Source organism: Anser anser, assembly GCF_964211835.1.
Source record: "Anser anser genome assembly, chromosome: 11".
Classification (NCBI taxonomy): domain Eukaryota; kingdom Metazoa; phylum Chordata; class Aves; order Anseriformes; family Anatidae; genus Anser; species Anser anser.
This window is the reverse complement of record NC_139732.1, coordinates 12,297,510-12,322,586: the sequence shown is the minus strand read 5'-3', so window position 1 is coordinate 12,322,586 and position 25,077 is coordinate 12,297,510. Positions and strand designations below refer to the sequence as shown.

The following is a 25,077-nucleotide window of genomic DNA, read 5'->3' as shown; positions in this document are numbered from 1 at the left end:
AGTTAAGTCTAGTGACGGAGTGCCCTGGAGCACAGCCTAAAGTTATCTTAATTCTAGTGTCAGTTCCATGAAAGCAGTGACAGTTCCAAGTTGATGGGTCCTTTCAGGTTTGTGAAACCTGGTCAATTTTTTTATGGTCAATTTTGCCTGGCCAAAAGGCGAGGCCTTTTGTCTTTCAAATGTCTATTGTAGTTGATTTAAAAAGTAGCTGTTTCTTTTCTTCAATCAGTTACGGTCATATAGTTCTTGAGAGCTACAAGAGCTATACTGATTTCTAATCTGCCCCTGAAACGGAGATTTTCTGGGAACTTTGCTATGACATGCTTGTGAGGAACTTTTCTGTGAAATGTTCTGGTGGAACAGGTGGTCGGTCTTTAAGAGAGCTCAATTCTGTTGTGCCTACAGGGTTCCCTTCTGGAGATTTCTCATCACAGGAGCAGATCAGAATAGAGAACTGAAGATGTGGTGCACTGTGTCTTGGACGTGTCTGCAGACTGTCTGGTAAGGTGTTGATATGCTCACTCCCCTGGAGGGTTGGATTTTCTTTGAGAAATTGTATCGTAACAAAGCTCTCAACTTCCAGCTATCCTTACTTTGCAGAGGTGACCTTAATCTCCAGTGGAGTCTACTCTAGCCTCAGTTAGAACCTCATCCTTTGCTGATCTTAGACATTCGTTGAAAGCTATCAGGGCTGTGGTAGACTGTCAGGCTAAACTTCAGTAAGGCAGGGGAGGCTAATCCTTTTACACAAATTCATGTTACCAAGACCTGTTATCTTCACTTTGGTCTGTAAAGCATACGTATAGCTGTAGCACTAGGAGAGGAATTCCAAATTGCACTCGTTGAGTGCTTTCTTCTGTAAAAATACTAGATACCGATCTAGGATCTCTTCCTAGAAATTGCTTTCTGATTTAAATATTGAGAAGCCACTATGTCAACAGAGCTTAAACAGTTTTATGAGGCTTATTTGCTGAGCCATATAGGTCCAGAAGTTCAAATTCCATTGTAGTCCATCCCTTCACTCAGCTTGCACTGTTCTTTGATTTTCCTTTTTTCTGGTGGATTGTGGCATCTGTGATCACATGCACATGTAGAGCCCCTTCTGAATTGGCATCTTAAAATGAGAGGACTGTGGCGTACAGCTGAGTGCTGCTTTTTCTGTCCCATACTGCAGAAGTCCAAAGCCTATTTTGGTTTGGTTGATTTTTGTTCTTAAATCTGTAGCATTGGCTCTTAGCCTCCTATGACTGTGGCATATGTTAGATAATGACAAACTGTCACCTTTTATATAAATGTTAGAATCCATAACTTGATTCTATTCTGTGATCTCCTTTGCTGGTCTTGTGATGTCAGCACTGATTTCTGGCAATCATCCTTTTGTTTTAGTGGGTGGTGGTTGCACTATGAACTCATTAAGATGTATTTTAAATAATTCAAAGGAATTGTTCTGGTCGTGCTAATATAACTTACTTTCTGTACCTCCTCCCGTCTTGTTTGTGGATCTAGCTTTTCTCCTGACATCTTCAGCTCCATGAGTATTCTTCCCAGCCTGAAAGTCTGCCTGGACCTCTCTGCTGAGTATCTGATACTGAGTGATGTGCAGAGAAAAGTAGGTGGCTCATTTTTTTGCTGGCTGTGTGGGTATCGGTGACAGAAAAAGAAACGGTTTTTGTGACTGTTTCTGCTTCCTAGATCTAGGCTTTGCATGTTAATAACTAAAAATGCACAGAGGTTGGCCTCAGCTATTTCAGTATAAGATGACAGATGGTGACAATTCAGCTGATTTAATCCTGAGGAGCCTTAAGGATTATTTCTCACTCCAAAGTAAACTTCTTATTTGAAGGAACCTGTGTCTGGCACAGCAGGACTGAGTTCCTGATGAACACTAATTCACACAGCAGTGTGGTTCCCTGGGATGTCCTCTTTCAGATTTAAATGTCTCAGACCTTATTCCTTGTGTTATTCCCATGCTCTCAGATCTTGTTCAGGTCCTAATGCTGTGCTCTGAAAGCCCTGTGACTTACCATTTCTGACTGTTCCAGGTCTTGTATGTGATGGAGCTGATGCAGAACCAAGAGGAGGGCAAAGCTTACTTCAGCTCCATCTCAGAGTTCCTCCTCACCCACCCAGTCCTAAGCTTCGGCATCCAGGCAGTGAGCCGCTGCCGCTTAAGGCACACTGAAGTGCTCCCAGCAGAAGAGGAAAACGACAACTTGAGTGTAGGTAGGTGACAAAGAGAATTTGGCTGCTGTCGAATCAGGTTGTCTGTCTTGACTGATTCTGGCTTTCTTGTGAAAGGCTTGTTGGTCCTTCTGGGCAACCTGATCTAGTGGGTGGCGTGATCTTTAGGTCCCTTCCAGCCCAAGCCATTCTGTGATTCTTTTACTCTGTAAGAAATGCATCTGTGCAGCTAGAGCACTTCAGAGAAGCACAGTAGGGTGGGTTACAAGGGACCTCTGGTCCAACCTGCTGCTTGAAGCATCTGGCAGTATTGTTGTTGCTGGCAGTAGATCAGGTCAGCTATGGTTTTGCCCAGCTCTCTCTTGAAGGCCTCTGAACACAACATTTGTGCCCCTGCCCTGGTGCCCTGTCCCAGGGCTGCACCCCTTTGAAAGAAAATACATTCCTAATACTCAGCCTGATCCTTCTAACCCACAGATTGTAGCCATTGCCTCTTAATCATGCAGCAACTTCACTGGGGTGTTTCTGTTACTAAAAAAGCATTGCAGGGCTGTGCAGGCTTAAGTGCGTGCTTTGCTGATCAGTACCAGATGCGCTGGTCAGTATCTGAGCAGCGTTTCTTTTGCAGTTGCATAGGTTCCTCACCTTCAGCAGGACACAGGGTGAAGCTTCTAGCAATGTAGGGCTTCGTCTTCTTCCAGAGCAGTTCGATGTAGGCTCACAGTAGCAAGTCAGGAGCAGAAGTGGATGAAGCTTCAGGTCCCTGATTGGTGTTTAGATGATTAGGACAATTTGCATAGGAATGCTTAATTTAGTCTCTTTTGGGGGATTTTTCCTTTCTAATTGGACTCTTTCTTTCTTAGCAGTGAGAGTGATACAGATCATGGCTGAATGTTGTGCTATCTAATGGGAGATTTTTGCAAGGCTACAGTTATTCAAGCCAGGAAGGATGGGTCATGCTCTAGTGTGAACTTCCGTATGATATAAACTAGTGTGTCTCTTAAAATATATCCGACCAATCGTGTCAACAGGTAGTTTCAGACCTCAGCTTCCCCCACTCTGCCTTGTGAAGTATACTCTTTCTTTCCATGGGCTTTATTTGATCTGATTAGAGCGAATTTGATTGCTCTCACTTTCGAAAGTAAAGAGAGTGTAGGATACACTTTATCTTAACAGGGTGAATTTACCTCTGAAGTGGGGAAGTGGTGGAGCTGTGTTGTGCTGGTTCTCTGCTGTATCCTCTGCTCTGATGGTTTTTATAGTAGTTTGTTGTTTCTATCCAACTTCATGTTTTACTTTTGTCTTATTTTCAGAAGGTGCTCAGGGAGCAGGGGCTGTTGAGTCAGCGGCAGGCGTGCTGATAAAACTCTTCTGTGTGCACACTAAGTGAGTATGCCTAGCAGCTACCATGGGCAGTGGTCCTAATCCTGCACTGACCTGCAGGAAGTAAGCTGCTGTTAGCTTACCAATTTCTTTTGCTCATAAGAAAAGCTGCTTGGACCCCTAGGAACTTCTAGCTGTGGTGTATTCCATATGTCCTTACCAGGAAGGGGCCCAGCATGATGCCATGGCAAGCTAGTATTTTTGTTGCCATAAGTACACAGTGACTTGAGAGTTCTGCTGGTGTGTAAGTACTGGGAAGCACCTCTCAAGTGCTCTGGGTGCCAGAACTGGGTGATAGAGCTGAATGGGGATCAGTTTCTGCTCCTTTCATCACAGGTAGAAAACACTAATGCATATTCCAAGGGAGTCACTTCCCTTAAGAGTTTTCTAACCTTTAGACTTTTCTTGGTGATTCGTAAACTAATCAGAGATGCTTCTTTTATTTATTTTTTTATTTTTCAGGGCCCTACAGGATGTGCAGATTAGATTCCAGCCTCTCCATAGTCCTGATATGGGTGCATCTGTGCCTTCCCATGGCTCTCATGAAGAATTTGGTGAGTGTTTTTGTTTGGTTAATCTTCAGTATTGCTGAGTTTTTAAAAGTTGTGATTTCTTGGCAGGAGGGTGGGGAGGCAGGAGGAGTGAGTTGGTAGGCTTATGGCAGCTCTGGGTGTTTCTATAATAGCGGTGTCACTGTATAAAAGGTTCTCAGGATGGACTAGCAGACCACTTGGTTGGAGCCCAGGGAGAGTGTGGAGCACAGGGATACGTTAGGGTAGGAGTGCTAACGCTTGGTGCACACTTGGGTTCACCTACCTAGGTGGTCTGCGCTGGTGCCAGAAACACGATGTTTGTCTCTTGTCAGGCAGAAGAAATCACAGTGACACTGGAGCTTTGGGGTAGGGGAGACGGGGCTGTGTGTAGCATGCTCTGGTGAATGGCTCATTCACCATTCTGGGATGTGGCTGTTAAAACTGGCACTGTTCAGAGAAGAAAGGAGGGTTGGACCTCTTATTATCAAAGACTGATAACATCCACTCTTTAGCATACAAAGAGTAAGCAGAACACAGGGTTTGTCTTTCCCTTAGCTTTGATTAGCATGTTGCAAGGTTTATCCTCGTTCCTTTGGAATCCCGTATATCTGGCAATGACACAAGTTCATACTTTGTGGAATTAAAACTTTACCTTTTGGGGAAGTTCCTGTAAATTGATTTGTGTTTTTCTCTTGGAAGCCTTTCCAGACCACATAGCTGATCTAGGCACAGAAGGGCTGGGATCTGAAAAAGGATCTGTTCATGGCTCTCAACCAGACCTGCGACGTATTGCTGACCTGCCTGTACCAGCAGACTTTCTTGCTCTCTCAAATGATGCCAAACCAAAGTTGATGACGCCAGATGCATTCATGACGCCAAGTGCGTCTCTTCAACAGGTAACCAGAGGAGAGTGCTGGTGGTGATGGTGCAAGGGATGAGTGTGAACTTTGATGCTTTTGGGAACTTTCTCTAGGCAGGTGGGCTAGAGGTAGGCAGGTAGGCTAAACTGATTGAATGCAGAGTGCTCAGGACCCACTGCAGTGCTTTTAATCAAACCGCATAAGGACATGTTGGCACGTCTAAATTGCTTAGCTGGTCTATATTTGTGTCGCGAGTGCTGTATTTAGGTGCAGAACTGCTGGTGTAGCTGTGTTGTGTAGAAATGTGTGTGCTAAATAACTATCTGTGCTGGGAGACTGCTCTTACTGGTTTACACACATTGTTTAGGGTTGGGATATAGCTACAATGGCAGAAAACCCTGTCAGCTTGTGCCATCCCCGCACGTCCTGTCTGACAGGATCCCCTGAAAATGCATGTCTAAAATGATCAGGTAGGTAAATGTTTTGCATAAGATCTGCAACTTGGTAGTCTGGTAGCTCAGTGAGTTTTTTGAATCTGACACAGCAGACTTGAACTTGTGTGGAGGACAAATCTTCTATACTTGCTTCAAGAACTTCAGTATTGGGAAGTGTGTGAATCATTCCTTAAGGATTTGCAGATCTCTGTGAAGGGTAGCAAAGTCCCTTGGTGACGAGCCATAAGCAAGTGTCAGTGGAGCTCTGATGGAGCAGTCGGAAAACACTGAATTCCTCTTAATGCTCTGTCATGTGCATGGCCTGCTGGGCTGCATCATGCACCTTTGGGTCCTGCTGGGCATTTCTAGAGGCTGTCTGGCACTGGCAGTGTGCGTCTGTCTAACTTAGTGCAGATTTCCGCTGCCTCTTTTTGGTTATACCAGCAAATGTAAGTGCAGGAGCTTGATGTTTCTTGGTCGCTCTGCATACAAACTCCATTTTAGTTTGTTTTAAACACATTCACATGCTCTCGCTTTTTAGCTCTGTGCTGAATATGTACTGATTCTCTGTGCTGAATTTGTAGTTGTTAAGTTTTTCCTCCATGTGCTTGTGGTATGGGAGTAAACAAATTATTTTTTAAAGTGTGTCCTTTAATCTGTTGATCCACAAAATAACAAGGTGTGGATTCCACTGGTGAGAATCTGTGTCTTCCTCTGAGAAACGGATTGCCAGCAGTTACTTGCCATGCTGATGTGGCTCTTCCAGGCAAGGAGGAGAGCGCTTGTGAGCAGCACTTGTGGCGTGCATGTCCTAAGGCAGGGCTTCCATCTCCAAAGAAGGACCATATGATTGTCACCACAGTTTGTACGTGTACTGGAGGAGCTTGGGTGAAGATGGGCAGCACGTGGAAATGTGCAGAAATGGAGTTAGTGCTGAGTTGACTGATGAGATAGAGCAAACCCCAGCAACAACCTGAGGAGCAAAGAATAAATGAAAATCCTCATAAAGATGTTGATGTTGCTAGAAAAGTTGTCGAGTACAGAAGTTACTTGTGTGCCTTCTCACTGTAAAGATACTCCAAGGGAGCAGAGAGATACTCATGGAGTGATGGCTGCACGTTATTTGCTGCAAAAGAGCAGCTCGCTCTTCATGTTCAATTTAAACCTGACTGTTTGTTGCTACCAATTTCATGGCAGCTTTTTCCTGCTGCCCCCAGTGCCCAGGAGCTTTGTAGTGTGGACACAGCCTTGAGTTTAGCTTAATCTCTGCTCTCTGCCATAAGCAGCATCAAGCATAAGAAGTTTGACCAAAGAGGCTTTCGAAGCTGAATATGGGTGCGCTTATGTTGGTTCCTCTGGAGGTATTTCTTAGGGCCTGCATATCCCACTGGGGTTTACGTTGCCAGCCAACTAGCTACGTGCATTTAAGTGTTCCACTTCCATGTGGAAGACAAAATGCTCTAGTGTTGAGCCCTGTAGAATGTTGCTTTGTTCAGGGAGAGCAACAGCTCAATAAAAGCAGTCAAGGTTCATGTGATGGGGATGGGGCTTGCCTTCAACCAGCCCTGAGCAGCCTAGCAGTATAACTCAACCTTTCTTTTTTTTTTTTTTCCTCTTCTGCCTTTGCCAAAGACTTGTCAAAGAGTTCTTCTGGAGACAGTGATCTCGGGTTGAGTACTGTTGCTGTATTATTCTGTTACATTTTACCCCTGTATATTTTCTTGTAGATCACTGTATCTCCAGGCAGCAGCGTCAGTTCCCTGACTGCAGTCACAGCCATGAGTAGCACTTCTGTCACTGACGCCTCTATGTCCAGGTAAATAGAGCATGTATTAAATAATACATTTGCGATACTATTCTTCAGTGTGGGGCAGAACTGTGCATCCTATAGGAGGGGAGATTGTTACCAGAGTTAGAAACTGGTCCAAGTCCCAAAGTCCCTATATGGGCAACTGTTTGCATCTCTGATGCAGCTTGGAGCATGCCTGTTGTTTTTCCAGGGTGCCAACAACAGTGTTTCGTTTGTGCCTCACAGGGATTCTCTTATTGCATCTCAGTGTTGTTGCTTTACATGCTTCTCCCAAAGGGCTGTCTTTGTTTACAGGTAAGGGAACACTGCAGCCACCGAGGAGCAGGGAGATAATTGAGACTGTTAGGAAAACTTTACTAGTATTGAGGTGGCTTGGGCTGCATAACAGTGAAAAACTTCACTTCTGGGGGCTGGAAAATGGACAAGGACCTATCATACGGTGCACTGTTTCTCTCTGAACTCTGTACAGTGTGAATTGAAGATGTAACAGGTCCCTTCTGTCACAAACCCCTCAAATTCAAACAGATTACAATGCCCCTCTCTTTCTCTTGTTTCCACTTGGTCTTTCTTTGAGCTGTATGGTGGCTGGGAGATGCAGTTGCTACTGAATAGGCAATAGCTGACCACGGTGGAAAGGAGAAGGGCTTGGAGAACGCTTGTGAAGTTTGGGTTGGGTTCCTCCATTGACCTGTGGATCCAGTCTCCTCGCCTTGAGCATTTGATATGGACCTGTATGGTTAAGTTGGCCTGATTGATTTGTTTGTGTCTCTGGTTTCTGCAGGCCATCAGAAGACTTGACTGTGAGCCCCAAGATGCAGCTGGACACCAGCCTCACGCTGAGCAGCAGCAGCAGCAGTCTCCAGACTAGTCCTAGGAGCCATTCAGTTCTTATCCCGGGCCTCTCTGACAAGCTAACACCAAAGGCACCTGTTCCAGTAAGGCTCCAAATGCTGCTCCTTCTTTCTCCATGGGCCTGTACAAGCTGAAATTAGACTTACTTGGATATTAACAGGGCCAGCATCTGCCGTTTGGAAAACACTGCTGCTGACACAGATCTGCAGACAGGTTACCGGTATTAATGGCACTTGACCTCAGTGTCAGCATGTGTCTGAAAACTAGAAACAGTTCTAGCTTGTGCTGTCACTGCCACCATGGTTAGAAATGGTCAGCCTTTGTGTTCAGAGACAGTGCTACCTGGGAAGGCTTCTTCCTCCTTGTTGGTCTTATGGGTCTGAAGTAATCATTTCCTATTCCTAAATTTTTCTTTCCAGGTGTGATGTAAAACAAATTAAGACAGGAACTTAAAATTGAAATAAGCTTTCAGTCCTGGCTTCGGTTCAGTGCGTGAGAAAAATCTCAAATAATTTTCTTCAGACAGGATCTTCTGTGAAGCTATTTTATTCGCGATTGCAATGGCAGGCATCCTGCCAGTTTAGGAGCGCATTATAGTAAACAAAGCATAACCTTTTATTCCCTGTTACCTGACACCTGATCACCTCCCCTGTTTCCTCATTGGCTGAGTACTACAGGTTCACAAGTTACTTGACGCTCCTCTATACCATATATGTACAATTTTTCTTTTTTTAACCCTTTAATTTCTCCCATTTTTTTCCCTTTCTTATGTTTTGAGAACCTGTGATCTTTGTTTTACTGTTCCCACACTGCTCATCCTGTTTTTCTCAAGCTTCCGCCTTATTTTGGACCAGTGAGGCCTTCTACTGTCCACTTACCTACTTAGCATTTCTCCTTATTGTGGCTACACAACTACCTTGGAATACAGAAAAGTAATTCTTTACTGCAAAAACACAACTTAGTTTCTCACAAGTGTTAAAACTAATTTCTTCCAGAGAATAGATTCTGGAGCAGGGCAGGAAGGTAGAACTAGTGTTGAATTTTTGTTTGAAAGTGTGTTCGAACTAGCTTTGACTTAAGTGTGTTGTTAGCTCAGCTGAGAGGCAGTTAAATTCATGGGTCTAATTCTGTATTCACCTACATGCAAGTCAAGGAGAATGATGGTTGGAGGTTATGTGCTGAAGGGTCAGTAAATGTTTCTATGCCTTTAGTTGATAGATGTGGGAAAAAATGTGCTGCTTTTGCCCCGCAGTCTCATTACAAGTATTGGAGTCCTCCTCTGTCTGCGGAGCAAAGGGGGAGCAAAGGGATCACACGAAGAAAAGACATAGCTGGCTTTTTCCAGAGGTGGTTGACAGTGGCTGGTTTAAGAAACTGGTGATTCTTGGGGTGTCTCCACATTACCCTGAAGGCTCTTGTTTAATTTTTTTTAATTCAGGTCACACCAGGAAATTCCTCTCTAGCACTGGAACTGCAGGAAGTGGAGCCCTTGGTGGTGCCCCAGGCTTCTCCCACCCGTGAGCGTTCTCCGGATGTCATTTCCTCTGCTTCCACAGCCATGTCCCAAGATATCCCGGAGATTGCTTCTGAGACCTTGCAACGCAGCTTCACAGCAGCTCCATCTGGGCTCCCTGCGGAGGTGCTGGAGCCCAATCATCACGCAGACAGTATGGCATCTGCTGCCTCAGCCTTACATTTGCTGTCTCCGAGGAACCGGCACAATTCTGAGCATAGCCACCACTCTTTGGACATGCCTCCAGTGGAGGTAGACAGACTGAATGCTCCATCGTTACTGGAGACTGCTTTAACTCAGGAAAATGCATGTTCTGACAGCGTTGTGGGTCAGCCATGGCCAGCAGCTCCTGACATAACCAGAGAAACTAGGAACAGCATGGCAGACAGGTAATCACTTGGGTGTGTCTTACTTAGGGCAATTTCTTCACACTTCGCAAGTTTGCTGCCTTGGTGAAAAGCTCTTATGCTGTGATTAAACTAGAACAGTTTTTCATCCCTCCTTTTCCTTAAAGGATCAGATGAGTCAGCCTTCCTGTGTATACGCTGCATCCTGAATTTCCTAGGTCAGCTCTAACAGTTTGTGCTCTCTTATACGCCTTTCAGAATGAAGGATCTCTGTTAAGGTGAAGTCTGCTTTACTGGCCTTCGTGTTCACCTCAGAATGGAGACTTGAGCAGGGCTTTCTTTTATTTTTTTGTACATTATCTCTGGAAATAAAACTGGTTGAAGCTAAATTCACCTCAGGGTGATCTCCCTGCATGTTCTTATTGAAAGGAATCAAATAGCACATGATTGACAGGTGGATTATAGGTTAATTGTATTTCTCTGCTATGATTGGCTTTGTGCAGCTAGCATTATAAAGTACTTTTAAAAGTGAGGAAATGAATTACAAAGTCTCTGGAGCAGGCATGTAGGATGGGGCAAAATCACGTCTGCTCGCTGGAAGCGAACCATTATGCTGGGAGCACTGCTAGAATTCACTGCAAAATTAGTGTCCCCATCTTCTAGTTGGACTGGAATAGCAAGATGCATCTAGCACCTCCAGAGTCTCTCTAGGCCAGGACTGCATGCGTCGTGAGAGCCTTACCACCAAGAGAAAGCCCTCATCTTTTGCCCTCACAGCTGAGGATGCTGTTTTAGGAAACAGTCTTGATTCTGGTGGCTGTGAGGAAGTCACTGAGGCTGTCTCTCCGTGCAGTGTTTTAGCTTTTGCTCAGAATTTGAAGTTCAGAAAGTAATTCTGTGGGAGTTCACAACTCTGCTTAATCCCACTTTGTCTTGAATTGCCTTGAATTTGTCTTTGAAATCTTCAGGATTTCTCATATCGGAATATCAGATTGGTATCTCTGGTTCTGAGACATTCCACTTATGCACCAATATGAATTTTTTTTGACATTGCAGCTCAGTTAAACCATCAGCATATGTTAAGTAACAAGCGCTCACTTCTGTATAAAGATCCTGCATGATCAATTCAAATAGACCTGCTTTATGGCTTAGGAGTGTGTGCAGTTTATTTTCAAAGCCTTCACAGAGCTTGAATTGGGTTTACTGTTGCAATTCTGTTCCCACTGGTAGACCTAATTGTCAAATTGGCACGCTTCCGTCTGCGTTCTCCTTGGACACGTGGAAGAACTGAGAAGCACTTTTTTCTTTCTTCCTCACCCCCACCCCCCCCAGTGATTAGTATGACTTGAGGAAAACCAGCCCCAAGTGATGCTGTTCACCGAGGTACACTATACTGCCCATTTTTTGCAGCGGATTATCCACCTCTCTTGCATGGGTGTTTGTTGGGACATTATGTTCGTGGTTAGTGCATGAAGCATAGCGGAGCTGCTTTGCCCTCTTACAGCCTCCTAAAAGACATGTGAAGAAATGAGTACCTTTAAACAACACTTGCTGCTCTCAGGGTCTGTGCAGATAGGTTTGTTTTGGTTTTATTGTTGTTGGGTTTGGGTTTTTACTTCTTCTATCAGGATCTCCCATGAGAAGTGGGGTGAGCAAATAACCCAAGCTGAAAGAGACTTTAATGATGGGACTTCCTTTTTTTTTTTTTTTCCTTCCTCTAGCCCAAGGGATGAGGTTGAAGAAAAGCACAAGAGCTCTTCCTATCATCGACACAGCTACCACCTGCTGCAGCATGACAGCCAGGATGCTAGTGCAGAACAAAGGTACAAGAGTGCTCAGCCCCCTCTCTCGCCCTGCATGGACTCAGTTCAGGCTGCATTCGTGCTTCTGTCCCCAGCAAGCCTTCACGTGTGGGGTGAATGTCTTTGCTTTGTCTCCTGACTTAATGTGTGTATGCAGTCCAGCTTCCATAATGTTCTGGTGACTTCAACTGATCACGATTGGCCTCCAGACATTGTCCAATTTACCCTCTGTAGGGGAAGGTTTGGCTGCACTGCCCCTAAGAGCATGGCCAAGCTTGGTTTAAGTACTAGTGTAACCTTACTAAGGGAGCAGTAAATCCTGTGCCTTAGATAAGGTAGCAAAGGTATCTTAGGAGTCAGTTTCTTTTCTGACATCTTTTCTCCTTCATGAGCCACCCTAAAGCTCCATGGGCAGGTCCTGTGTACCTGGTGAGCTCAGACCTGTTTGACATCTGAGGGTTCATTCATAATCTACACTTTAATTCAGAGTCTGTATTGGATGGCTGGTCAGCAGCTGAAAGACCCCAAGGTGCTGAGGTTCATGCAATTCCTAGGCTCAGTTTGATTCTCCTCGGTTCCTGCAATACTTGCCGCCTTAAGTGCGCTCTCTGTGTAAAACTCGAAGGTTATGCCATGCTTGGGTTCCCTGCTGGGTCAGTGGATGCATCCTAGGGTTTATATGCTAGCGTGTGTATGCAGCAAGAACAGACACCCCTTGCCATGCTGCCTGAACCACAGTTGTCTGTAATGCAGAGACCCTGCAGGTCCTGTCACGCAGCACTCATGCTCAGCCTCGGCAGACCCAGATCAAAATGGAGCAGCCTCTGCTGAGCTCTGTAGAGGTCTCTGTGTTAAAGATCAAGGTGGGAGGCATCCTCAGCCGAGTGACTCTGGACGTGTGTGGGTGCAGAGCAGAGTGTGAACTCCTCTCCTTCTAGTGAAGGCTGATGGTGTCCAGTACTGCAAGTGATGTCCTCTCCCCTGCTGTTCCTTCATAGTGACCATGATGATGAAGTTGCAAGTTTGGCTTCTACGTCAGGTGGATTTGGTGCCAAAGCGTCTACGCAGAGGCTGCCTGTGAAGGACTGGAAAGCCAAGGCATCCCCTCGGGCTTCCCCAAAGCTAAAGCGGAAGGGCAAGAAAGATGACGGGTACGCTGAGCTTGCCAGGATACGAGTGGCTGTGGGACCAGCTGTGCAGGACCTGACAGAGCTAATAGCAGCAGGGCTAGGGTCTGAGGCTGGGCTCTGGCCAAGTGTTCCCAGCCCTCATCCTGTTTTGCACATAGGAGCAACCCTGCAGAAAGCGTTGCTGGCTACTCGGACATGGGCTGTTTGTTACTTAGAAGAGTGGGAGGAGGTTGTGCCCTGCCTTTCCAGCTGGGACTCAAAATCCAAAGTGTAGCCTGGGCTCCAGAAGAATTTATGGGGAGGTAAATCGCACATTGGGTGGGGGACGCTGGATCCATTTGTCAGTTTCATTGAAGGCTTCATTGGAACTGTGACACTGAGTGTAGCTTCATAAGGCCTCGATTTCTGGTTGGCTTTTGAACGCTGGCACAGTGCCCGTGTTCAACAATACCTATCCTTTGTTACCTGCTTGCTGCTTTTGTGTGTTTCTAAACGTGCCTATATGAATGTCTTGCAAGGGAAAATTGATGACTGGAAAGAGCTGCCCATGGCAAATTAGGCCAACCTGTCTGCATTAATGTGAGGAAACTAGCACAGCTTCCCTTGAGGGGCTTTCTCCTCTTCTTGTGTTCCCTTGGCTCCATGATTTGGATCTCTAGCTGTGCAGATTACAAAGAAGATGGCTTGTGGTGTTAAATTTCTGGCTGTGGTCCTTTACAGTGACACGCAGAAGTTCTTAGCCTCAGAAATGTCTTTCATTTTTCCTGCCTTAGTCCTTTTAAAGTTGCTGAATGGATGCTGTCTGGGAAATACAAATGTGTACTTTCCTTCTGGTAGTGTTTGTTCATAATTTGTGACTGGAATTGTACAATATTAGTGGATTAGTTCAATGTTTTTCTTTGTTGTGCTGGAATGCATCACTGCTTTCTTCACCTTCAGAGCTGGAATCATTCTAGATGATTTGAAACTCATTAATTCTGTATTTAACAAGTGGGTACTAGTTGTTGGTTTTTTTTTCTTGCCTAAATATTAGGAGACCTTCAAAGGCTCTTTGGCAAAGCCTTCCCTGGCTTTGAATCTGAACAAGACTGAAAAATCAGTGTGTATTGTTCTTTGAACAGTCCTCATTAAGCCTTGGCTCAAATCTGTTGTGTGTTGAAAGCAGCCCTGTGAAGGGACCAGTCTGTAAGGATGTTAAGGGCCTGGAAATAGTGGAAATGTTGGAGTCACAGTGCCGTGGGGACTGGGACTTCCTTACTTTCCTGTTGCTCTCATATTATACTAGGCAAAACAGAAGCATGAGCTGGGTATAAAATCTAAAGCAACCTGTAGGGTGTGGGATCTGTTTTGGCAGAAGCCATAATCAGAGAAGTTAATTGACATAATTGAATTACTGCTTTTGTCTTTGACTCCAGGGATGTGAACCAGTCACCAAGATCATCTAACCACCAGGTGAGTCAGAGCTGCTCCTGCCATCCCTTCCAAGGGCCTGTGCTTCAATTCTGTTCACTGTCATACTAAAGACCTGTTCCTTGAAGTGCCACGGGCCCCCTGCACTTGGGCTTGGCATTGTTCCAGTCTGTGACTTGTGCAGCAGAGAAGGAGCTGCTTAATGTTGTCCAGGCTGATGGCTTCCTTTTCACTTCTGCGTGTTGATTTGCATTTCTGTGTTCTCACAAGCCATGTTTCTTCCAAAATTTTACCAGTCCTTTCCTCTTCCCCGTTGAGCCAACTTGCATGCATTGGCAGCAGGATAAGCTGTTCCCAACAACCTGAGGATCACAGTGGGACTGGCTTTGTTGGAGTTACTTTTCCCTGTTGGTAGCACTTTTGTGTCTGTTAGAAAATGCACTCAGCAGAGTGGTGTTCACTTCTTAAACTGCCCTTACATGTATGTGTTTCCTTTAGACTTTTTGAGCAGCTGAAGAGACAGTTATAGATGTGAATAATCAAGCAACCAGAGAAATACACAAATAAGTGAGAGCTGGAAGAGTGCTCTAGGAAAACTCCTCCTTATTCTACTTATTGCACAGCTCTTTCATAAGCATTTGAGGTCCTTATTCAGAGAGCTAATCCCCCTCTCTCCGTACCTGGCCGAAAGTGAATAGGGTCTGTCTTCTGATTTCTTTTAAATGCCAAAACTTTGAAGGGGGTCTTGAATGTAAACAGTTCAGGATATTTAAAGCAAACATTTGTGAATTCCATATGGACACTTCATATACCTTGCTGTATCAATTTATTTCTTGGGATTAAATTCTTAGAAATAGGCATTTAAGCTGGCCCAATCTCTGCATTGTGTGTTGTGCTTCAGTCTCCAGCACAGGGCTCAACTCAATACCTAGCAGAAAGCTTGACTGACCTCTGATCCTGTTAGAAATGAGTGCTTGTCCTCTCCACACACAGGTGACACCGGAGTTCCAGGACGAGCTGATGTGTATACTGAGGAGCCAACAGCGGGAGCTCTCTGAGCTGCGTCAGAACCAGATGGAGCTGCTGCAGAGACTCACTGATCACCTTGATGCCATTCAGAGCTCCCTCATGGGCCATGTGGAGAGGGTGATTGACTCCCAGCAGGAGCAGGAGCGTATCCTTGTTTGCAAATGGTGCATGGGAATTACGGAGTGGAAGGCTGCAAGGCAGACTAGAAACGTGAGGAAAACTGAGGAAGTTCAACAATCGTAGTAGCGTGGGCCATAGATGTCATAAAAGGCCTGGATGCCATATAACTATTTCAGTTCCTCTCGCTCCCTTTCCAAGGGAGAGAAATTCAAAAGTAGAATGGAGAACAACTGCTCCTTCCTCTATGCCCCTAAATCTTCAGGTAGCCTGTGATGGCCACAAGTGCTGTTATGCTGGTGTAGACCTGATATGTTACCCTACGGGGGTATTCTGTTTTCTGTATTGGTCTTGGATTTTCCTTTTTGACCATCAAGCTTATATTTTCGTAGACAATTCAGAGAGCTTTCTACTGAAGTTCAGAGTCTGGAGTTAGAATGAATTTTTCCCATCTGCATAACTTCCTATCTGTGCTGAGTTTTGCCAGCAGTTGAACTCTTTTCATTTGAGTTGAACTCTCTTCAGTGGAGAGATCCATCTATGTGCTTTGCAGCCAGGCATAGTTTTAGTGATGGTGATCTCTGCTTCTGGCTGATTTGTGCTGAATGTCATATACCTCCATGGTGAACCTCGCTCTCACTTTCCTTCTGTTTGGGAAAATGACTGTGTATTCCTGTCAGTTGTTTTTGCCACTGCTTTCTTAATTTGCTGGAAGATCTTGCCTCTTTAATTCTGTGGCCGCTTACTTTATTTAATAGCCTTCGATAGACAGTGATCTAGGGTGCTTTTTTTTCCTCCTAAAGATGAACACGCATCTCAGTGCATGTTAGCTCATGAGGTATGACTTGCTTTTATTAGGCCTGGGGTTACATACACTTCACTTGTGACCAATTCCATCCTGTAGAAAAGTTTTTACCAATTTCACTTCCAATGTATGTTGGACTCTTTGCATATTGGTTTCGGTCGTACGTTGGCTGGGACAGTTATTTTTTTCATAGCAGCTGGTATGATGCCGTGTTTTCGATTTTTGACCAAAACAGTTGATAGCAATAGCTGACACATTGGTTTTAGTTGACCAGTGTCAAGGCCGCCTCTATTTCTCATGCTGCCCTGCCAGCAAGTAGGCTGTGGGGGTGCCCAAGAAGCTGGGAGGGGACACGTCTAGGACAGCTGACCAAGGGGACGTTCCATACTGTATGACATTGCACCCAGCAGTAAAAGCTGGGAGAAGAGTGAGGAAGGTGGATGTTCAGAGTTACGCCGTTTGTCTTTCCAAGTAACCATTATGCGTGATGAAGCCCTGCTTTCCTGGAAGTGGCTGAACATCTGCGTGCTGATGGGAAGTAGAGAAAGAATTCCTTATTTTGCTTGGATTGTGCGAGCACCTTTTGCTTTACCTATTGAACCGTCTGTATCGCAACCCATGACTTTTCTCACTTTCACCCTTCAAATCTTCTCCCTCATCCTGCTGTGAGGAGTGAACGAGTGGCTGTGTGGGGCTCAGCTGCCTATGGGGGTTAACCTGCAACATGTTGGGAGCACTACTGTCAGTCTTTTAGCTGTTTAGTTTCTCTACCTTGATTTCCAGAACTGTTTTCTCACCCTGATAATTTGTTTGAGAGCCCTGTTGTTTCTAGGGAGGTATCGGCAACGTTCTAGACCTCTCTTTCACCAGAGCTGCAAACTTTCTCTCACTGCGCCTCTGGAGGTGAGGCTAGTGTCCGTCCTTCTAGGATGGGAGTGTTGAGGGTAGGGAGGAGATCTGTTGTTTGTGATCCTTAATGTGCATGCTCGTTAGAGAGAAGACTGGACCGAGCACTGACGGAAGGACAGCAGCGCAATGGGCAGCTCCAGGAGCATCTGTCTCAGCAGCTCTCTCAGTCTCTTTCCACTGCTGTGTGTAACCGCCTGGAGAGGACCGTTCGTGAGGAGATGAAGAAGACAGTACCCCAGTGTGAGTTTTGCTGCCTGGGCTCTGAAGGTGGATCTGTGCAGTTAGCCCAGGAGGGGTGGAAAGCGTGCTGTATGAAGGTGGTGGTGCTCCATGAAGCAGGAGTTAGGTTAGAGGAAGACTAGACATTGCACTGTGAGCTGTTGTGGACCCCACTGTAGTCTGAGAAGGGTTGTGGGGTGGAAGGATATGAGGCTCCCAAAGGGGGGAATACCTTTCCAAAATGTGTGGTCTGATCTTCCATTATAATTCACAAAGCTTTTGGAATCTGTTTTGTGGAGGAAGGCAAAAGAGGCTAATAGGTTTGTAAATGTCGTGATTTAACGGAAGCAAGCTTCAGCTTGTCTTTGCTCTTCCTTGACACACTATCATAATTCATGTGAATGTTCGTAGTTTGTAGAAATGCGGGTTGGAAAGTCTTCTGCAGTCTTTGGTATCCACTGTTCTGCTTGAAGTAGGGTTGCCCACTGTCCTAAATCAGGTCAGCTGCGACTTTGGATGAATCCTGAAAGCCTTCAAGGTTGGAGATTCCACAGCTTCTCTGGTGACTTCCAGAGCCACACCCCCTTCCTTGCAAAAAGTTTCTCCTACTGTCCAACGTTAGCTTCCCAAGTCAGAGCTTGTGACCGTTGCCCGTACCTGGGTCATCTGGCACCTCCAGGAATAGTTTGACTTCATTTTCTTTTTCAGGTTTTGAAGAGTGACGCTAGGCTTAAAGCTGCGACTTTGACATGTTTTTGTTCTGACTAGGCATTTCCAAGAGCATGGACCCTGTTGCTAGCCAGCTGAGTAACACTATTGCCACCAAGCTCACTGCTGTTGAGGGGACGCTGAAAGAGAGCATCACCAAGCTAGTGAAATCAAAGGTAAGGAGAACCAGACCATCGGTATTCCCAGGGACACTGAGTTGTGATCTGCCTGGGTAGTGACTCCTCATACCTCTTCCACTCACCTGTATCTTCAAGTGGGTCTGAGGTCAGTTTAGCTGCCTGTGTTCATAGCTCTCTTCTGGTCTCATCAAGAGAGCAAGCTCTTTGTGTACTCCCCTGCCTGCTTTGCCTCGTTAGACCTTTCTTTCATTTACTGAGTTGTTCATTTTCTGTTAAAGCAGAGGCTTTCACTGGAGCAGATTGTTGTAGGGCCACCTCAGTTAGCCAAGTGGTGAAAGTTTGACTTGCTCTTTACGCTGTTCTCCATTTCTACATTATTTAGGGAGCAGCAGCTTGTTAGTTACATTGGTGGGCAATGGTGGATAGTGGGAGGGGAGGAGGAAGGGGAAGAAGAAAAGAGCCATGCCTGACTGCACCACCCTCCCTTGCTCTCATGCTGAACTACCAGGAAATGGTGAAGTTCCTGGGTAGTCCCTCAGGCATCCCCTCAGCAAGTAGATGCTCTGCTGCCGTAGTCGTGGTGGAGCTTAGAGGAAGGAGTTCAGCTGCCCAGGGAATTCACGCTTCTGACTGACAGTGGACTGTCCTTGTCTGGTGTGGGTGCATTGCAGGAACGTACAATGTTTGTTCACATCTTTATCCTGCAGCAGGCTGTTAATTTTCTGCAACCTCTTGTGTGTGTGCTTGTAAGAACCTTACAGATAGCATTGTGAGGGCAACGGCTGATACCCTGCAGGGGACAATCCAGTCAGCCTACAGGGAAGCGTTCCAGAGCGTGGTGTTGCCAGCCTTTGAGAAGAGCTGCCAGTCCATGTTCCAGCAAATCAATGATACCTTCAAGCAGGGCACACAGGAATGTGAGTAGTCTTTCTTTCTAAGTTTTCTCTACACAGCATGTTCATGTTAGAGACTGACAAGTTGACTTATGGCTTTTAGAGTTTCAGCGGTAACTGTTTAACCTCTTAGTCCATCTGTGTGGTCTGAAAGCATTTCCCTTCCACTCTTGGGAAATGGAAACATAACTGAGGAGATTTTTATAGGTGGTACTATAGGAACAGAGATCTACATCTGGTCTTTGTAACCCATGTAGCAAAACACTTGGTCTCATTGTGTGAATCTGTGACTTCATCTCTTGAGTAGTAAAGCCCAGCTGTAGAATTACTCCCACCCTAAAACCCAGCTATAGAATTACCCCATCCTGCCATCAGGAAGATGATGTATGTAGAAGGCAACACGCCTGCATAATCTCAGATGGGTAGTAGAACTGGGGACATCTAGAAAAGGATACAGGGCTGACCAGAGGTTAAATAGTGGCTGAACAATGTAGTCATAGTCAGCCTGGAAAAAAGGAAACTATACACTTCAGTAAGGAAAGGAAGGTGTGTGCTGATGCACTGGAGAAGATTTTTCTTGTGTTTAGGTTTGGAATCCAGTTCACTGGACTTCCGGGAGGCCAGACAGATATTGTTCTGCAGGGCTGTTCCCTGAGTGCCAGCATACGCAACTTCTGTTGTCCCTAGATCTGTAGAGTGTCTCCAGCTACTGTTCGTTTTGCACCCTTCATTTTCCTTACAAGTCTCCCACAAGTACAGAGAGCTGCTTCTCCCTTTTCATCAGTCCGGTTTACAAAATAGTTAAAAATGCAGCTTTTTGATCTCTACAAACATCAATTTTTGTCAGAAATGTTCCTCTTCTTTCTCGTACTAACTTAATTGGCATTGAACTCCATCAGTAGTGCAGATCACAACTCATATGGTGTATGAAATACTCGCACCCCCACCTTTATCTTGCTATGAACAAACAGTGCCTCTAAAGATCTATTGCAAGAGGATTCTTTATTGCTGTGTCATAAAATCCCGTGTGATGCAGAGGATGGAAGCAGGATTTCTATGTTAGCATAGCACAGCCCAAAACAAGACTTGTGCACTTTCCCTTCTCCCACACTTGTACGCTGGCTCAGTTACTGGTTCTGCTGGAGAATGTGTGGAGCCTGGCAGAAGGATTTTGGCCCTGACCATCTCTACAGTGCTGATGGACAAAACGTCTTCCTCTTTGGTTGTTGCAGACATCCAGCAGCTTGAGACTCACATGAAGAACAAGAAGGCGCGAGAACAGGAGGCCCGGGACCCGTTGCTGAATCAGCTTCGACAGCTCATCAGCACCTTCCAGAGCACCACCGAGCAGCTGGCTTCCACTGTCACAGCCAGCGTACACGCTGAGGTGCAGCATCAGCTGCATATTATCGTGGGCAAGTAAGTTGGCAGCTGGCCTTGTTGAAAGAGATGTCGATGAGAGGCACGGGTGCATAACGAAACCTCTTCCTGCTTCATTGTGGAAACAAGCCCTTTGACACCGGTGCTGTAGGGCTGCTTGTTAGATCTGTGCACAGTATGACAAAGCACGTGGGCTGGTGTAACTGTTTCCCTGTAAGGCACTAAACAAAGACCACAGAATATTTCAAACAACCAGCTGTATCTCTGCTGCGTGTGGGAGCTTGGGGCCTGCTTTTCAGTGTCCCATGTGCATGTTGGAGGACAGGAGGACCTAAGGCAGCCCAAAAGCACACTCACATCAGACTAGCCTTTCTGTCCCAAAATGATCTTTGGGTCTTTTGAAGGCTTTTCCTCTTTACTCGGTGTCCTGAGGCATACCAAAAGCTTTGCAGGCTACTCTGCCCTCCCAGCCGTTCTGCAGCAATTCCTCTTGGCTATCCTGGTTTCAAGATGTGATCTTGGCAGTGCGTGCCTTCAGCATATGCAAACCATGAAGCTGGTGGCAGGTTGGCAGCATTAAGACTGGCTTGGCTGGTGGTCACCTGCAGGGCAGAATGCCCCCATCTATTTTAAGCTATCGGAGCATATGTCTGAGTACACAGGGGTTGTCAAGGGAAAGCAAACATGAGCAAACGTGCCAGGAAGGATACCAGACTGAATTACAGTCTCGCTGCATGTGCTGTGCTTGCTCCCAGGGAAGCCCTGCTAGTCTACCTGCAGTAGAGCAGGTCTGATGCTTTTGTACCCTTTATAAGAGGGATCCCACTCTTGGGGAACATTGCATGTAAGGGATTGATGTAGAAAGCTGGGCCCTTTCATAGATGTACCTAGAGCTTAGTCACCTTGCTTGTAGGCCAGATATACAGTATTTTAAATCTTTCATATAATGGGAATTAATTCCCTGGAACATTACTTTTCCACACAGAATCCCAGCATCTTCAGTATGCACCCTGGGATGTTGTGTTGTTGCCACAGTGCTTCCTTGTGCAGCATGTTTCTGATGCCTGTGCCTCAGAACAATTTGTATCAACCCTTTGGGAGCAAGCAAGCAAGCCTGTGCTTTCTCACCGCTACAAGCTTTGCGCAACATAGTCCCTCAGCTCTTCATTTTCAGATAAACCTTTGTTTTCTTTTAGCCTGCAGGAGTCTATTTTGGCCCAGGTGCAGAGAGTCATTAAAGGAGAAGTGAGCCTGGCTATGAAGGAGCAGCAAGCAGCAGTGACCTCAAGCATTGTCCAGGCAATGCGCTCAGCAGCAGGGACTCCAATCCCCTCTGCTCACTTGGACTTCCAGTCTCAGCAAACTCACATCCTTCAGCTGCTCCAGCAGGGGCACCTCAACCAAGCTTTCCAGCAGGTACATAGGCTTCCTTGTAGTGAGCAGCACCGCTTGTTGGGGGGCAAAGTGAGGGGAAAAATGGCTTCTTGAGGTGGGGACACAACTCCACAAAACTCAGAGTTGGCTGAAAAGACCTGTGGCTGCAGACGGCTGAAGGGCTGCAGTTGCAGTCACACAGGCCAGGCCAGAGCTGTGCCTGCACCGTGGTTTGGTGGCAGTGAAGTTCCTTCTTCCTTGCCCTGTCAGGCCAGCATCAGTGCTGCAGTAAGCCAGATGACTGCCATCAGCACTGGCACGTAGTGCACCCCTGAAGAGCAACAGCTTCCTAAGCCTCTCCAGGCAGATCTGCCAGCTGAGGCCTGACCTTGTCTTTGCCTTTGACTATCTAGGCAGATGCATTTGAGCTGCTGCAGACACGCTCCACTGGGAATAGCAGCAATGCTGTGTTGGTGAGCTGCAAACGTGGCCCTGTTCTGTGCTGCTAACTGACCTGCTTCCCTGTGGCTGGTTGTGGACTGCTACCTCCCTGTTCAGCTTAGAACAGACACAGGTGTCCTCTGAGTGTAGACAAAACCTAAACAGGGTCCTGTTTGCACATACTGTGGGGTTTGCAGAGAGCTCTGCTCCCAGAGGAGGCTGGCAGTCGTTGAGCTGCCCCAAGGCAGATGGCTGTCCCATGCACTGTCCTGTGTTTTTCACCTGCGTGTTGTTTCCTCGGCGTTTCAAGCTGTATCTTCCTTGCAGGCTCTAACAGCAGCTGATCTCAATCTGGTCCTGTATGTTTGTGAGACAGTGGATACTCAGCAAGTGTTTGGACAGCATCCATGCCCGCTGTCCCAGCCTGTGCTGCTCTCTCTCATTCAGCAGCTCTCCTCGGATTTAGGTACTCGTACGGAACTGAAGCTGAAGTGAGTATGATCAGAGCACTGGGTTTGAACCCATGCAGGTGTATATATGGCTCTGGCTTTAAACTCGCTGCGTGTAAGTGGAAGGTGGTGCTTCTGCAAAGGCTGGAACTTCTGCGGCCTGTTACAGGCAAACAAACAACCTGTAATGACTTGGAAAAAGATACAGGCATTGCAACAGAAAGCTTTGCTGCCCAGAGGTAGTCATAGAAGGGGTTCTTAGTTGTAGGTGCTGTTAGCTCCTAGTATTGGAGTCTGTAAATATTGTTTGCACTCTGTACAGTGATCGCCTTTAACCAAGGAAACATTCCCATGTGGGTAAAAAGGGAGGGGTAGTGCCCGTGCTCCCTAGATAGCTTAACATCCAGAGCCACTTTGCTCTGTCTGTGGTTCTTAACCCATCACTGGACTTTGTGTAGGCAGTTTCTCATCGTGACTGCTGGAGAGGTTCAGTGGGAGGTGGCAGCAGGAGCTACTGGAAGTAATGTCTGTTAGATGTACTAAGCAAAGCTTGTGTGACAAAGTAGTGACTGTGCTGATACTTAGCATGAACATTTTTAGATTGTGAGTCAAAACCCTGTTAGATGCCCTGAAAAACGAATTTGTTAAGGTACCTGCAGGTTTTGACCATGGCTTGCACAGAAATTATCTTAAATTGAGTTCTTAAATCAAGTGAACGCTAGGGATAGAGGCTTAAGCCAGAAAAGATGAAAAAGAGCTTTAAATTACAGAAGAGCTCATAAGCAGAGTTAAAGTTGCTGCTAAGTTCAAGCTGATCAGCTAGTGAATACCTTTTGCAGTGACCACACTGGCTTACTCTTGGGCTGTGATTTGAAAGTTCTGATGGCCTGTCTGAACTTTTGAATGGCTTGTTGGTAAAATTCTTGATTTTTTTTTTTTTCCCACACCTTGCTGGATAGGCACAGTTATATTGGAAGAAGACCTTAAATATATCCTTGTGTGGAATAAGCCTCAGTGCTGAGGATTTTTACTGTATAACAAATGCCTAAATCTGCTTATGCTAAAAGCCTAATCAAAGAAAATGTATACAGAGCTCTGACCAGGTATGGCCTGTGGCCAAGTGCCACCTACAGCACTGCAGTGAGATGTAGCTTGCTGTTACGCCTGCTTGGTTGAGGCAGCCAGGTTGTGTAGTATGTATTGCAGCCTGGAAAATACTGGCTGCCCTTGCTCGTTGAAGAATGGATAGCTGGACTCTGCCAAAAGTCAGAACTGTTTATTTTTTGGTGGCTGAACTTACGGCACTGAGGGGTGTTCTGTGGGGGAGCAGAATTGTGTGTCTGCAGTGCTAAAGTGAACGGAATTGGACTGGGATCTCGTGTTGAGTTTGGTTCTAACCCTGGTCTCTCTCCTTCAGTTACTTGGAGGAAGCGGTGATGCACCTGGACCACAGTGACCCCATCACCCGAGACCACATGGGGTCAGTCATGAACCAGGTGCGGCAGAAGCTCTTACAGTTCATGCAGGTGGAACCCCACAACACGCTGAGCAAGCCTGCCCGCCGCCTCATGATCATGCTTCAGGGCCTGGTCACTCCTGGCATGACCTAGGAGAACCCGGCTATCTCATGGGCTGCTTCGTGGAAGCCCACCCAGCAGATTCAGTAGTTACTAACCACGTACGGCTTGTGTTAAGAGCTCTTGCCAGGAAATCTATCAACATGTGTGTGATGTCTCTAAGGCGAACGCCATCTGTGTATAGTCCCAGATAGTCACCGAACGCTCACTTGGCTTATTTTCCTAAATAGCCTCTTTTTGAGACATTTAAGTCTCTTTTTCACCTGCCCATCCATCCCTGAGGCCTGGCTGGCCTTCCGAGTTGCATCCAGCAGAAGCCAGTGGATTTCTTACCCCTTTGGTTTGGAGTCTGCTGCTGTCAGCAGAGAAGGGAGGTGTGTGCTGAGCCCAGAGTAAGGGGCTCCTTGTTGGCAAGAAACTAGTGCTTGTATCTTAGTCAAGGACTCAAAGCCCTCCTCGGTGCAAGCCACTCCTGGGGAGGATGATTGTGGGGGGCGCATAGCAGCTGAACAGGAAGGAGTTGGTTGGGGGGGGATAACTGCAGGCTGCGAGCCCCGGGGCCATTGGTTCTGCTGTGTGTGGGAGCATGTCCACGGTTGGGATGTTAGTTTGGATTTACACCGGGATTTTTCTTTTTACCTAAGTTTCGATTTTTTTTTTTTGAAATAACATTAAGAACAGTTCAATAAACAACTTTTTGAGAAGAAAAAGCAAAAAACCTGACCTCCCCCTGCGCTCCCGGGCTGTGCCCGCTCCCCTCCTGCGGGGGCTCGGGGCTGCG

At 46.2% G+C, this 25,077-nt stretch overlaps 1 protein-coding gene across 4 annotated transcripts in view; it reads left to right on the top strand.

Moving 5' to 3' along the window:
* Window positions 1-25,014, top strand: part of EDC4 (enhancer of mRNA decapping 4) — a 37,536-nt gene extending 12,522 nt beyond the window's left edge. Inside the window, exons 10-30 of one of the 4 annotated variants that reach the window (XM_083852019.1) lie at window positions 406-501; window positions 1,507-1,609; window positions 2,043-2,223; window positions 3,495-3,567; window positions 4,027-4,118; window positions 4,797-4,993; window positions 7,119-7,207; window positions 7,427-7,495; window positions 7,983-8,136; window positions 9,492-9,955; window positions 11,635-11,736; window positions 12,714-12,866; window positions 14,261-14,297; window positions 15,249-15,429; window positions 17,200-17,355; window positions 18,103-18,218; window positions 18,934-19,099; window positions 20,308-20,494; window positions 21,652-21,871; window positions 22,598-22,761; window positions 24,137-25,014. In XM_083852019.1, coding sequence (XP_083708145.1) covers window positions 406-501; window positions 1,507-1,609; window positions 2,043-2,223; window positions 3,495-3,567; window positions 4,027-4,118; window positions 4,797-4,993; window positions 7,119-7,207; window positions 7,427-7,495; window positions 7,983-8,136; window positions 9,492-9,955; window positions 11,635-11,736; window positions 12,714-12,866; window positions 14,261-14,297; window positions 15,249-15,429; window positions 17,200-17,355; window positions 18,103-18,218; window positions 18,934-19,099; window positions 20,308-20,494; window positions 21,652-21,871; window positions 22,598-22,761; window positions 24,137-24,329 — 3,193 coding nt within the window. In that variant the 3' untranslated portion in view covers window positions 24,330-25,014. The remainder of the gene's footprint in view (window positions 1-405; window positions 502-1,506; window positions 1,610-2,042; window positions 2,224-3,494; window positions 3,568-4,026; window positions 4,119-4,796; window positions 4,994-7,118; window positions 7,208-7,426; window positions 7,496-7,982; window positions 8,137-9,491; window positions 9,956-11,634; window positions 11,737-12,713; window positions 12,867-14,260; window positions 14,298-15,248; window positions 15,430-17,199; window positions 17,356-18,102; window positions 18,219-18,933; window positions 19,100-20,307; window positions 20,495-21,651; window positions 21,872-22,597; window positions 22,762-24,136) is intronic. The other 3 variants (XM_083852021.1, XM_083852020.1, XM_083852022.1) reach the window with 3 other exon arrangements.
* The last annotated feature ends 63 nt before the right edge of the window (window positions 25,015-25,077 follow it).